The sequence below is a fragment of the Sesamum indicum genome, linkage group LG13 (assembly GCF_026168435.1).
Source record: "Sesamum indicum cultivar Baizhima isolate 11 linkage group LG13, ASM2616843v1, whole genome shotgun sequence".
Taxonomy (NCBI): Eukaryota; Viridiplantae; Streptophyta; class Magnoliopsida; order Lamiales; family Pedaliaceae; genus Sesamum; species Sesamum indicum.
The window spans coordinates 12159112-12173519 of record NC_142669.1 but is presented as its reverse complement, the minus strand read 5'-3'; the positions used below and the strand labels follow the sequence as shown (position 1 = coordinate 12173519).

General features: G+C 32.3%; 1 protein-coding gene and 1 long non-coding RNA gene across 6 annotated transcripts in view; one reads left to right on the top strand and one right to left on the bottom strand.

Annotated features, from left to right (window-relative positions):
- Positions 1-3300, top strand: part of LOC110013104 (uncharacterized) — a 30785-nt gene extending 27485 nt beyond the window's left edge. For 2 of the 4 annotated variants that reach the window (XR_016063647.1, XR_002288247.2), the window contains one exon: positions 2585-3300. This is a non-coding gene — a long non-coding RNA (uncharacterized LOC110013104). Of the gene's footprint in view, positions 1-1886; positions 2087-2584 lie in introns of those variants that run through there. The other 2 variants (XR_016063648.1, XR_002288248.2) reach the window with 1 other exon arrangement.
- Positions 3301-7456: 4156 nt separating this feature from the next.
- Positions 7457-12280, bottom strand: LOC105176796 (subtilisin-like serine-protease S). 2 transcript variants are annotated; one of them, XM_011099705.3, is made up of 11 exons: positions 11657-12280; positions 11432-11529; positions 11205-11302; positions 10887-11045; positions 10232-10343; positions 9604-10132; positions 9434-9528; positions 9094-9336; positions 8898-9012; positions 8519-8705; positions 7457-8376 (listed from the first exon to the last, which is right to left on the bottom strand). In XM_011099705.3, exons 1-11 carry the CDS (start codon positions 11750-11752, stop codon positions 7814-7816), a joined length of 2295 nt encoding a protein of 764 aa, XP_011098007.1. In that variant the 5' UTR covers positions 11753-12280; the 3' UTR covers positions 7457-7813. The 2 variants fall into 2 exon arrangements, with proteins under 2 accessions (XP_011098007.1, XP_088733472.1); XM_088877346.1 differs by lacking the exons at positions 11432-11529; positions 11657-12280 and having other exon boundaries at positions 10887-11079.
- Positions 12281-14408: the final 2128 nt, after the last annotated feature.

Sequence of the window (14408 nt, the reverse complement as noted above, 5' to 3'; positions counted from 1 at the left end):
TATTTTTATATACCATTTTTGGGATATAACCATTTCTATAGTAGATAAAAAGTTTTCAGAGAAAATACTATGCTCATCTATTTTTAGTTTATTATCATTTTGAGATATATTTTCTAACCTAGAAATATTTTCTAAGTCAGAAATTCTAGATTCCTGAATAATATTTTTATCTTTCAATATTTTAATTTCTTCTTTTAAATTGTTTATTTCTTTATATAAATTTTGAAGAGATATATTATCTTCTTTATGTTGATATTTACTTTTAAGTTGGTTCATTACCTCATTCATATTATATGATCTTTTTAGATTTACAATTTTTTCATTTAAGTCTTCTTCTGGATTATAAGAAGTGGAAGTAGTGGATTCAATATTAATTTCATCAATAATTTGCATCCTTAATTTTGGATCTTTAATTGCTTTTAATAATTCAAAAGCACGATTTGAAGTAAGAACATTAATTTTCATTTCTGAGAATTAGGAAAGTATTTTATACAATTCAGATTTTTCAATATCATTCTTATTATTAATATTATTTTATTCTTTAGGACAGGCTAGTCCTAGGCTACAAGATTCGCATTTTGAACTTGATTCTGAAATATTTTCATTACCTAATACATTTAATATTTCTTCTTCTTCTGATTCAGAAGTACTTATTGATTCTATTTCTGTATTTTCAGATTCTGACTCTTGTAAAGTTTGTATTATTATATTCTTTATATCATCTGATATTTCAAGATTATTAATCTTCTTTTTAATCCAACAGTATTTTGCAGTATGACCAATTTTTTTACAAATCTTGCAATATCTATTTTTATTTTTCGAATATTTCGGCTTTCTTTGAGATTTTTCTTCTATTCTTTTATTCTTTTTTTTCTATATGTTTCTGAGAATATTTTCTGTGTTTTGATTTATAGGGCTTATTAATTTTATGATCCTTACTAGTAGTAGGGTTTTCTAAACCAAATTGTTGACAAAATTGTCCTAATTGTTTCCTTTCATCAAGGTTCTGTCTTTTAATTTGTTGATTAAGCTTATTTCATTATACAAAGCTAACCCTTATTGAATACAAGTATCTATTAGAGCTCCATAAGTATAATTTTCATATGGAATATTAATCTGGTCTTTTCTTAGTTTTTTCCTAATCCTTTCTGCAAATAGACTAGGCAGACCATCAATAAATTTTGATTTCCAGTGTATATTATTACATTCCGGTAATTCCATTACTCTACTTAAGAAAGTATCTTTATACCATCTAAAGTCTGAAAGTGTTTTACACCTTAAATTTTGTAATAAAGTTCTAATAGTATCACTATTATCACTAAATCTTCCTGTAAAGTGTTCAATTATATTGACAGCAAGTGTATAAACTGCATTTTCAACTAAATTATTATTTTCTTGTTTAACAGTATTGATAATACTATCTTTATCTTCTTGAGATAAATAATTATCCCACCAGCCTTTAAGTTGTCCAGTGAATCCAGCAATAATAATTGATGCAATAGTTTTATCTGAATTATTACTATTTTTACAAATAGTGGAATACACAAGCATTCTATGTACCGTATTATAAATCTGTTTATTAGAATATCCATCAATGTTCCATTCATAAATCATATTACCTGAATAATTAATATCTATTGTATCAGTATATTCTTCATGTAAAACATCCATAGATGTTGGTCTATTATAATAGAATTTACTCTGAATAGGTTTATCAGCCCATTTATTATTCATTTTATTAATTTGGTTTTTAAAAACTTGTTTATGATCAATATTTTCTATTAATTCATACTGTAATTCCTTATCAAGAGTTTTTATACTTAACTTACTAAATTTTTCTTCAAGCATTTTTTCCAATTCATGAATTGGTTTTATTTTGAAATCAGATATAACTGGAGGAGGCTGAAAGCTAGGAGATGCTTCCTTTTCTTCATATTTTGTCTCTATTATGACTGGTCGTATATTATTTATAGCTTTAATAATCATTTCAATTTTATTATGAATTGATTGAATTTGTTCTCCTAAAATATTGAGAAATAAATTTGTATAATTTTGTTGCTCAAACATATTATTTATATGTTTACAATTTATTGTAAGAGTGTTTGTTTCTATTAATTTAGAAAAGGCCGAAAAATTATGAATTTTTTCATTCTTTTCAGTATGAAAAGCCTGTTGTGGAGGGTAAAGACCTTGATAAACTTTTTCTGATTCTAGTTTATAATTCCTTTCTATAACAGAAATATAGTTTTTGACATACGTATCAATAAACCATGACACAAAAGGAATTAAAGCATTTTTTTCTTTGCAAATCTTATAAAATTCATCTTGAAAATATAACATTTCTTGCTTATCAAAGCTTTGGAAAAACCATTCTCTGAATTGGCTATAACCGACGTCTTTAAATTCTTCTGAAATAATTTTTCTGGCTGGAGAGCTAGGACTAAAATCTATAATAGAACTATAATTCATTAAATATTAAACTCCATTTCTGACATAGTCGGTTTTAACTCATTATTATCCCGAGTTTGATTATTAGCTTCTCTTACAATATTTTGTCTATTAATATATAATTTTTCTGTAACAGGGGTGGATATTTCTGAATCTCTTATTTGAGAAGTAGAGGCTCTAGAAGGCATAGGAGATTCTACCCTATATTCTATAGGTGATATGTAAGATCTCATCGAGTTACATTTCTGAAATAGTAATGATTTCGCATTTGTTTCGAATTTAATATTTACAGTTCCTTCATTATTTTGAAGAATATCTATAATATTATTATGATCATGTATTTGTGACCTTTTAGGTACAGCTTGTTCAATTATCCAGTTTTCTGAAAAAGTTATTTCTTCCCATTTAATGGGTCTTCTTGTAGTAATATTTGAATTACTGAAGTTGGTTTCAATTAATATAGTTTCATTTTTTGATTTATCAATCCTTTTACATTGTGGATTTAATGTAAATAAAGGCTTATAATATATTCTATAACAGATACATATCACTTTTGTTCCAGGCATATAATCATAACCATGAGTTTTAACATTTAATGTCAAAGCATCTAATATATTAACATCAGATAAAGATAATTGTAAATTTGAATATACATTAAAATAAACTGATCTATGTGCCAGACTAGATTGTATGATACCCATGAGAGATTGTCTCCAATTTAAATTCCTACCATCTCTTAAGGCAGCAATAAAGTTTTCTGGTAAACCTTCCAAAGTTAAAGGTTTAAATGCAATTTGTACAAGTCCTATATGATAGAGACCCACAACCACCTATTTTTTCGATGTCGTTATGCACGACAGTGTCTCACAGCTGTTAGAAGGGTTGTACGCTTCACCTGGCCTAATCGAGACTAGCCACGGGACGTTGACTGGGCAGCGCAAAAACAGAGAGGGAAACACATCGTCAACGTGGCTTACCGGACTCTCCTTGCGTCATGCGTTTACCACATTTGGAGAGAATGAAACTTGAGATGATTTGAGGACACTAGGCAGCCACCTTCTGTCCTTGCCACCGTCATAGTTGACGATGTTAGACAGATGATACTTAACAAAAACTTATCTTACTTAATTAGTTCATGTGCATTATATAGACTATGGCGTATCCCTCGGCCTGTCGAGGGAGAAACCAATCATTGAATACTGTTGTATTGTAATTGTATCTTTTACTTAATAAAACTTACATTTACCAAAAAAAAAAAAAATACTTCATACCCTTTGCAAAATTATAAGTAGACCGTTATAATTGTAATACAAGGTCTCCTCCCATTTAATGACAAAAATTTACACAAATTTCCTCAAAGGCACATTATACTAACACCTCTTAAGAGGTTGTACCTGTACTTTTGCAGAGGACACCAACTTCCTCTTAAGGATTGTACTTGTACTTTTACAAAGAACACTAATAGTAAGGGGGTGCTCCTATAATTTTGCAAAAATGATGGAACTTCGTGTATTTCGATCTAACCTTAGGAGATTATATTATAATTAAATTTTATAATTAACCTAAAGGATAGAGGTCATAAGCTCGAGTCCTACAGATATAAGTAAACGTCTACTTTTAAGAGTAGTATGTTGTTTCTTTATTTTATTTGAATTTGTTGGTTGATTTGAAAATATTGATGTATTGCATACTGATATCATTTATGTTGATCGATTTAGAAATATTGATATATTTTTACAAAAAAATAAAAAAATAAAAAAGAACTAGAGGGTAAATTCCTCTATGCTCTACCTTTGTTTGATTTACTCCCTTTTATTCTCAATTGCATCACCTAACCCCTATAGTTCTGTAAATGCTTTAAAATGCATCTCTACTTCAACACTTTGGTTTGAATGAAGTTAGTTATGGTAAAATATGAAACTTCTGTCTCATACTCCTAAAATGCATTATTACTCTAAACTTTCTAAAAAATGAAATATAAGTATATAATAGTAAACATTCTAAGCGTTAATTATATTTTGACATCCGAAGTATGACTGTTTTTACACTTTAATATTTAAATTCTTTTCTGTGCTAATTTACCATCTCTACTTTAGGAAATTTTGCACTTTGTCATTTATAATTGTTTTCAACTAAGTTTTTTGTCAAAAAAAACATCGCATGCAGTGCATATGTGATTTAAAGGTTATGTGATGTAAAATTTTTCAAGTATGCATAACATGTGATGTTTTTCGAGTAGAAAAATCTAAAAAAAAGGTATCATAAATCACAAAGTGCAAATTTCATAAAGTTAGAATGATAAATTGGCACAAAAAAAAAATTCGACGAAAAAATATAAAAAGGAACATGGTTCGAATAGTAAAATATAATTTACCATAATTCTAAAATCTCAAAACTGTTTAGATAGATTGAATATTTGACAATTTTTTATGGGAGATTTAGAAAACTAATACACATAAGAAGAATTATAAAATTTATATTTAAATAATTGTCCCGTTGATATTATTATAGTAAATTTTTAAGATCAAAATTAAAACTATAGCACTGTCACTCTTTTGAATAACTTTATCTTGACATAGTTATTTTTATCCTAATATATATAAATATATATATATATACTGAAATAATATAAGAATCTTAAGCTTCTTATTTGATTTTAAAGAAGTTACTGTGCGAAACTCAACGTAATGTGTACAGATTAAAAAAAAAAAAAACAGGGCTTTATAATTGTTATATAATTATTTATCGATACTGAATATAAGGGTTAAAAGCACAATATCCCAGTGTTAGCAATAAAGAGCAAATTACCCCCTGTGTTTAAAAAAAATGCAAAATACCCCCCTGTCAATTAAACATTGTAGCACACTACCTCCCTACACGAATTAAACGTTGGTGAGAATGGTGAAAAGGCTAACTGGTAGTCAAACTTAGGGTTTCTATCTATTCTCGAATTTGTTTCTGGCGACTGACCGAACCCTAAACACAAAATTTACTCAAACCCTTGAAAATCCACACAAAATTCTGGAAAATCCACCGTTCAAACTCCATTAAAACATCTGAATATTGTGTCGAAGCAACTCGGTAAGTATTTCAATAACTTTATTTTTGTTTTTTTATATTTTAGTTTACCAATTTTTTGTTTTTTTATTTGTTTTCTAGGATATATGTGGACATAGGTAAAATACTTGTCCAGATCGAGGGAAAAAAGAAGTATAAAAGGTAGATTCTTATTGAATTGATTCCTAAGGAGCTGAGGTTCAGGAAGATTGTTGCCTGGCGGTATCATGTTTGTGGGATTCTGGAAGGGGTTTATTCTAGAGTTACTTGTTGGGGATGGGGTTTGGATCTTGAAGAAGAGATTTTCAATTGGTTCTCTTATGGGGGAAAATGCAAGCCACCTTCTTGTGACATTGCAAATGAGCAAATTATCCCCTTATAAAAAAATAAATAGCAATTTTCCTGTATTTTTTAAAATACAACAATTTACACCCCCATCCCATGATTTTTAAAACGAATCAAATTACCTCCCTGTATAAGGAGGTAAATCACTTCATTTTTAAAAAGTATATAGGGGTAAATTATTATATTTTTTTTCATAAGGGGTAATGTGCTCATTTTCAATATCACAATGAAATAAATTGCTATTCACCCGTTCTCTTATGTACTCCGCGCACCTTAATATGGATTTGGCCCATCAGGATCCCATGCTTTCTATTGTGTGATTAGAAGTTATGACAGAAGAGTGATTCTTTAGGGTTATAGCGTCGAAAACAGTACGCCGCCACCTAATGGTGTTAAGCTTTATGAGATTGCTGCGGGGGATTACTTCACTTGTGGAGTTTTAGCTGAGACATCTCCGTTGCCGGTTTGTTGGGGTGTCGGTTTCCCTTCAGCGCTGCCTTTGGCTGTTTCGCCTGGACTATGCAAGTCGACACCGTCTTTACACGATTTCTATGAGTTAACAATTCAAGTGCACCTTGCAGTTCTCCTGGCTCTCATATTTGTTTGCCATGTAGCACCGGTTGTCCTAATGAAATGTATCAGACTGCTGAATGCAATTTGACTTCAGATAGGAAATGTGGATATAACTGCTCGAGTTGCAGCTCTACTGAGTGCATTTCCAACTGTTCCAATGCGGGTAACAGCAATAGTGATAAGTTTTGGTCAGTGCAATTGCCAATCATTATTGCAGAGAAATTGCAATAACATATGAGCAAACTGCTGCATTTTTATTTGTAAAAAAGCAGGGGATAATTTGCTCTTTATCACTAACACACGAGTATTTTGCTTTTAACCTGTTTCATTTGATGTTGGAAGGGCAAAATTATCCAAATATAATATAAATATGGCCTCCCAGCCACAACATTGGCGAGTGTGCCACACCTTAGACTTGCAGGGATCCAATTGCTACAATAAAATTTTCACAGGAAGGTAATTTGGTATTTTTATATCATAGAGCATATCATGCACATTACCCATATCACAGGGGGTGCGCTATGTCTTCAATTTATTAGTTTATTAATTTTTTTATTTTTTTAAATTAAATACTTGTTTTTAACTTTCCCACTCATCATGAGTTTTCATACCTACTTTTTAATATTTTTTTCTCATCATTTTTATCTTTATATATATATATATTAGAAAATTTTTAACTCTATAAAAAGTAAATAATACAATTTAAAAAATATTTTATTTTTAATATTTTATAAAAATTATGTATATACATAGTATGTGCAACACTTACTGGTTTTTATAAATTTTTTGGGAGCATACTACTAGATTGAAAATTCCATTTAGACCAATTTGAGTTTTAAAAATTATTTCACTATATTAAATAAATTATATTTTAAATGGAAAATATACGAGCAACAACACAATATTAAAGATTATTGGGGCTGGGGGTCAAGTGATGCAATTGAAAGTATAAGGGTGGTAAAGTGAAACAAGACTAAAGTAGAGGGGGCAGAATAGAATTTATACTAAACTAAAATATCAATAATGAATAAAGTGGACATGAAAGGTTCTATATAAAAAATGAATTTACTACCTTTATCTTAGTTTTAACAACAAATAATTCCTGGGCTTGAGAGCTGTGGAGGAAGAAAGATTAAGCTACCCTTTTGATGGGCTAAACATATATGTATCCAGATATTTGAAAAGCCACTCTTTTGGCAGTGGAAACTCTATTTCATAATTACGTGTCAATCACATGCTAAGTGTATAAGTTTGTCGTGTGATTCTTTATGTCGCCGACCTCCGGGCGAGTTGTGAATGGAGGTGCAGTTCCAGCCTGCTTTGAGTTTCCATGTTCCTTCATCTAGCTTCTATATGCATCGACTCTTAACGACTGTAGTCTTCTAACAGTTTATATCCACAGACCGAACTTGGAATGTACGGCCCGGACAACAAGTGGGGTGGTCACCCAAGATCTTCTATTCCTCCACGACAAGGACCCGAAAACATAATCTTTAGATGGAGCAGTTACCTCAAATGTTACGGTGAAGTTGATCTTCTGGCCGTAGCGATTAAAGACCAGTCTTTTAGGCACTACGGTAACATTGAAACCAGTCGGGGAAAACACTACTGCTTTATAGACACTTCTTGGCCTTCCAACATTGGTCACTGTTCTGGAGACTGAAAACGAGTTTTTCAGATTGGGGACCGTAATGGACGGATAGTTAAGGCTGGATGCTGTTGTGAAGGCTTGATTGCAAGTGCTGTTATCTCTCGTGATCAGCTGCAGTGATCGGTCACTATAACCAAGTGAACAGAGAAACGCTCTATAATCAGCGGAAGTTGTATCGTATACCAGACCAGGATCAAGGACTGCTCTTGGGTTCACAAAGCCAGAGCCGAAATCGAATGGATTTGCCTTTCGTCCATCTGGGCCTGCTGTGATAGGTTTCCGGTGCTTGTTCAACGTAGTAGCTGCACCAAAAAGTTTCCAAAATTTAGATTCTTTGTTAGAACTTTATGCCAACTCCAAACACTTGTGAAACTTTCGCTGTTGCTGGCTTGTCCAACATACACATGTTCTATTCATAGACTAACATGATCTTGGATTTTTTACCAGTTGTCATAATTGCGGATTTGATGGCAGATGGAGACCAAGACACATGCACGGATTTTATCAAGGCAACAATCCCTGTTACATGGGGACAAGCCATGGAAGTTCCAGAAAGTATGTTGAACTTCATATTTGCTGTTGCTGGAGACCAGGCAGCCAGGATATTCAGTCCAGGTGCTATTATATCAGGCTACAAATTAATCAAATATGTAAGAGATTGGCATGCTAAGAATGAGAATTCGTTTCGAGGAGAAAAGCTAACAAAAACCGAGTGCTATCCATAGTTAGAAACAAAAGGGTAACACATCAGATGAAGCAAACTCGGATTTGCTGACATAATCAGAATAGTTTGCAACTTTTTCATAAGTTTGTAGCAAGTTACCTTAAGAATTTCAGGAGTTAATGCATTGGGACCTTTAGAAGAAAATGGCGCTACTCGAGGAGCAGCTTGGGCTCCTAAAACAGTCTTGGCAGACAAAATCATTGATGTAGGATTGCTGTTCCCATAAATAAGTCGGTGAAAAAGGAGAGTGTAAAGTCCAAGAAAACCAAAAGGGAATTAAGTATAGAGAACAAACCTTGAAGAATTTAAGTAAGCCAATATCTTGTAGCCTGTCCTTTTTCCAACAATTGCTGCTGGGATTGCAAAAGGAATGGCAACATCTCTGTCTGCTTCATCGATAAGAATCATTCCAACTCCACCAGCTTGTTTAACTACCGCACCTTTTGCAAGCTTGGACTCTGTTGAGCTCCCAGCATGTCGGCAAACCAGAACTTTGTCCCTCGCCTTTGTGATATTCAAAGAACTCTCCAAACAGTAACTAGAGTGATGAACATGAAAAATTAAAAGAACTTGAGATTTCCACATAGAGCATAAATATCCGTAATGCACACACAAAGAACTACCTTTTGCTTCACCTGGATTGGAAAGGAGTAAAATATCCTGCATAGGCTTCAGAAGCAGATATGATCCTAGCTGAGACATTCATCTTCTGAAGACTCAGGCTTTCACCCTATTAGAAGAATATGCCCTTTTATGGATCAAGAAATTCAACAACTCCTAAAAATACAGGGGATTAAAAGGTTACCGAAAGGTGAGCTCCATTTCCAAGAATGATGCCAGATGTAAAATCTCTATCTGTTGAACTAGCACCCACGGTAATTATCCAAGGAGCAAGATTTGTTGCAGACCCTGAAGTCCCTTCATTTCCAACTGAAGCAACCACGGTTATTCCATGGCCAACAGCATGGAAGGACCCAATAGAAATGGCATCATTAAAATAATCTCCCTGTGGTGAATCAGCACCCAAAGACAACGATAATATATGCACGCCATCCCTAACAGCGTCATCAAAAGCAGCCAACAGGTCAACATCATAGCAAGCGGAGCTCCAACAAGTCTTGTATACAGCAATCCTAGCCATTGGGGCACCTCCTCTAGCTCCACCAGCTGCCAACCCATTGTAATTCATGTCATTAACATAACGACCTGCAGCAGTTGAAGCTGTGTGACTCCCATGACCAGCGCTGTCCCTTGCAGATCTAAATGTAACAATCTTCTCTGATTCTTCTTCAGCCTGATATCCATTTAGGTAGTATCTTGCACCAATGACTTTCCTACACGAACAAAAATTATCGCCAACAGGCCACCCAGTTCAGAGAACAAACAATATCAATGTGGCACGATGGGTAAAGTAGGACCATAGCATTTTAAACCTGTTGCATGTTGAAATGTTGAATGCTTCCCCTGGTTGGCACTGTCCCTTCCATCCATCCGGAACAGGGGGCATGCCAGCATCACTAAAACTTGGGGACTCCGGCCAAATTCCTGTGATGAAAAGCTTCTTTACATAAATCCCAAGTTCTAACATTTGGACGAGAAGGCGAGAAAAGAAACAGGAGAAGTCTTCAGAAAATATGATCTTCAAGAAGACATTTAACATGCTCTTTTAATTTTAAAGATGCAATATTTTTTCCCTTTTCTTCCGTTTTTCCCTTTTCCTCAGTGTCCGACTACATATCAGCAGTTAGCATTAGCAGCAACACACGGAAGAAAGAGACTAGGGAAAAAGAACACAATCTGATTGAAAATGAAAACTCTGCCATTCTTGTGACAGAGGATGTTTCAACTGTACTCATAATGTACTTCTGATAGAATTACTCGCCCTCCTAAAGCTCAGTATCTCAAGATACAATAATCCAACCAGATCATTAGATGAAACTGAATAGCTACATTTCAACTACTTTTGAGGGTTATGCCTGCGTATGTTATATACATACAAAGAGCAAAGCCCTGAAACAATATCAACCTTCTGCCACAAATAAACCACTATTGGACTATACTTAGTCGGCAAAGCATTACGCTACTTACCTGTATCAATAAAACCAATGATGACATTAACTTGGTTCTTGGTGGAAAAACCTGGGATTTCCATAGTTTCTTCACCAACAAGGCCCATGAAATCCCAAGAATGAGTAGTGTGAAGGCTCCTTTTAGTGTTGGGGAAAACCGACACAACTCCTGGCATTTCTGATGTTCATTTAGCCATTCAAATCCAATCACACTGGCATTAGTATTGTGTCAATAAATAGCAATTATTCCAAAACAAGAAATACACCACCATCCTGAATTGAACAAATTGATCTCAAAATCATAAATAGCATTTAGTAGCAAAAGGGAAGTACTTGCCTGCCACTTCAGAAGCTTGCTCTTCAGTCAACCTGGCAGCAAACCCTCTGAAACCATGTCTATAACTATATACATGAGAAGCCTTGGCCTGTTCCACACTGCATTTATAGCACAATATCACAGAGTGAGATCAGAAGCAAAAGCAATAAATCAATCAATCAAAACAAGAAAAAAGAGGAAACACAAAAACCCAAACAGCAGAAGAAATCAGAGAAGGAAGCAACAACCTTCCTCTATGAAGAGCAGTGAGCAGTTCATGGTTTTGCCTTAAAATCTCATCTGGGCCATCACTACCTCTGCTGCTGCCCATGTACACCACATACAACTGGAGAAGCAAAGCACCAAATTCATCCCTCAAAATCACACCCCACTTAGAATCAATTACTCACACAAACACACACTCAAACACAGATATACTTGTACTGATAATACAAATATTCTGCAGTGATTACCTTAGAAGAAACGGATGGGCCAATCACTGCAAGAAAAACACACAGTGAAAAGTACAGATAAAGAACCATTCTTGGAGCATTTGTGGACGAACCCATTTGCTATTCCCCTCACTCAAGATTGAAGGGACAGCGGTAGGATGAGATCACAGACAGAAAAAACAATGACAAGAATTGTATATATATTATAAAAAAAAACAAACAAAAGCAAGAGCGGACTGTACGGTTGGCAAAAACCCACTCAAAAAAGGCCAAAACAAGAAACGTGAAGAGTGGATGAAGGTGGCGTTTGCTTTAAAGTTTTAAACTGAACCAAACCCAACCCACGAGGCCCTCCACTCCCACTCCACTTTCCCATTCCCCCCACGCCGTAATTCCTCACGCTGTTCATAAATATTCCCTTTCCGTGTGATTTCTGCAACTATTTTAATCCTGATTCCCTGAAAATTTGCCATCTTTTTAGTCCCTTTCTCAATGTAATCCCCTGGTGGGTTGCGCATATTTTAATCCTTAGTTTCTGAAAATTTGGCATCATTTCTGGTAAAAGTGAAGCAGAGGAATGTGGCGGGGTTGAATCATGTCTATATAAGTACTTGCCTATCCTCTCATCATTCTTATCACCAACTTTCATCACTCTCACAGTGAACTTTTTATATTCATATATTCTAAGGTAAATGTATCGACCACTTCTGAAAATTCACATAATTGTTAGAATTTATCCTTTATGAGTAAAAAGTTTTGATGGTGGGGTTTAGGTACTGCAAAAGTCTTTTTTTGCACTTAGTATGCCCACAACTCCTTGAATATTTTAATTTAACTCAGATGCTAGAACAGCATGCTCTATGTGTGTATATAATTTAAATTTTACTGGTCGTTGCTAGGCGATTTTCGTGTGAGCATATAAAAAAGAATTATAATATAAAATAAAGAGGAAAAAAATAATGGTGCTGAGAGAATGAGAAAGAAAAATATTAGTGGGAGGAAATAAACGTGAGGTGGGAGAAAATAATATTTTATAATTATGAATTTAATAAAAATATAAAAGTTTGTCGGGATAAAAAGAACACGAAGAAGTTAGATGAGATAGGAACAATTGGAGTAGGGTGAGAGGAAAAAAATTGTAATTATGATGTAATTAAAAAAATAAGATAAATATTTATATTAATTATATAAAAGATAAAAAAAAGATAAATAAAGAATCATTTTTAAATAATTTTATTTATTTTAAATGTGCGGAATATCTATTAATCTATATCAATATTATATAAAAAGAATTTCATTTTCACTCACAAATAGGGATTACTTATACCGCGAGATACTAATTTTATTAAATTATAAAAAATATCCTTATGTATTTTTAACCACCCCTAGCTACTCCATTTCTTCTTTTAATCTATATATCTATACTATCTATCTATATTAATATGAAAATTTTTATTCATAAATGACCGTTTGTAACCGCTAGTTAGTAAAAAGAAAACTCCATTTCTACGCACAAATAGTGGTTGTTTACATTGCGGCACTAAATTTTTAAATTACCAAAAATCTTCTTTATGTATTTTTCAATCACACCGGTTCAAATTCTTCTTCCCATCTATATATATTTACAAATATAAAAAAATAAAGCTCGTTTTTATTCACAAATTGCTGTTTCTGACAACACTATTTCACTTTTTTTTTAGATATTATCCCTAAGTTAATTTTTTTATTTATTTTTTTAAATATTATATATTGATTTATATATTTTCTATTTATATATGATATATTTTAATATTATTTATTATATACACGCAAAAATAATCGGCCATAATAGCTAATTCTAGTCAATGTACATTTTGTCAACCAAAAAACGATATTCTGACGCCCTTAAACTTAATAAATAGTAAGATTTCTAAATCACGCATTTAGGATATTTTTTTTAAAAAAAAATATTTTAAATGATTATAGAAAAAGATTCCAATGATAAATCACGTAAAAATAAAAAACTATGGTCAATACATGAAAAATCAAAATAGATTCTCTTTATTCTTAGAGAAAAAATCTAGATTTGTTAAAGTTATATCTAAAAAATTAAATTAAAATGTTTTTTAATTTTACAAACTCAATTTTTAATTTCTAAAAAAACAAACTTTTAACTTTATTTTTTAACAGAATAACTCGTAATCTTTCTACGTGATATTTTCCATAAATACATTTCATCGATTTTTTTATAACTATCATTTCATTTATTTATAAAAAAATATTCCAATACCACAAATATAATAAAAAATACATTTTTTATATTTGATAATTATTATATAGTTATATAAGGGAAAAAATACAAGCAACTCCCTTGTAATATTGTAAATGAGCAAATTACCCCTTCATGAAAAAATAAATAGCGATTTACCTCCCTATATTTTTTAAAATATAACAATTTACCTCCCTTATGACTTTTAAAATGAAGCAATTTACCTCCATGTATAAGGAGGTAAATTGTTTCATTTTGAAAAGTATATAGGGGTAAATTGCTATATTTTTTTCATAAGGGAATAATGTGCTCATTTTCAATATCACAGGGGGATAAATTGCTATTCACCCGTTATATAAGTATTAAGCAGATTTTTATTATATTTTGCACGGATTAAATACAATTTATCCCCTACAATATGTGAAATGAACAAATAACTCTCTATAAAAAAAAATAGCAAATTATTCCCTATGTTTTAAAAAAATGAACCAAATTATCATTTTATAATCAGCTAAAAAAATTTTA

Excerpts from the sequence above, each read along its gene's own strand:
- LOC105176796 (XM_011099705.3), bottom strand. The coding sequence starts at position 11,752 with ATGGGTTCGTCCACAAATGCTCCAAGAATGGTTCTTTATCTGTACTTT. Across the intron at positions 10,133-10,231 it reads AACATTTCAACATGCAACAG|GAAAGTCATTGGTGCAAGAT; the intron begins GTTTAAAATGCT and ends TTGTTCGTGTAG. Across the intron at positions 8,706-8,897 it reads TAACTCCTGAAATTCTTAAG|CCTGATATAATAGCACCTGG; the intron begins GTAACTTGCTAC and ends ATTAATTTGTAG.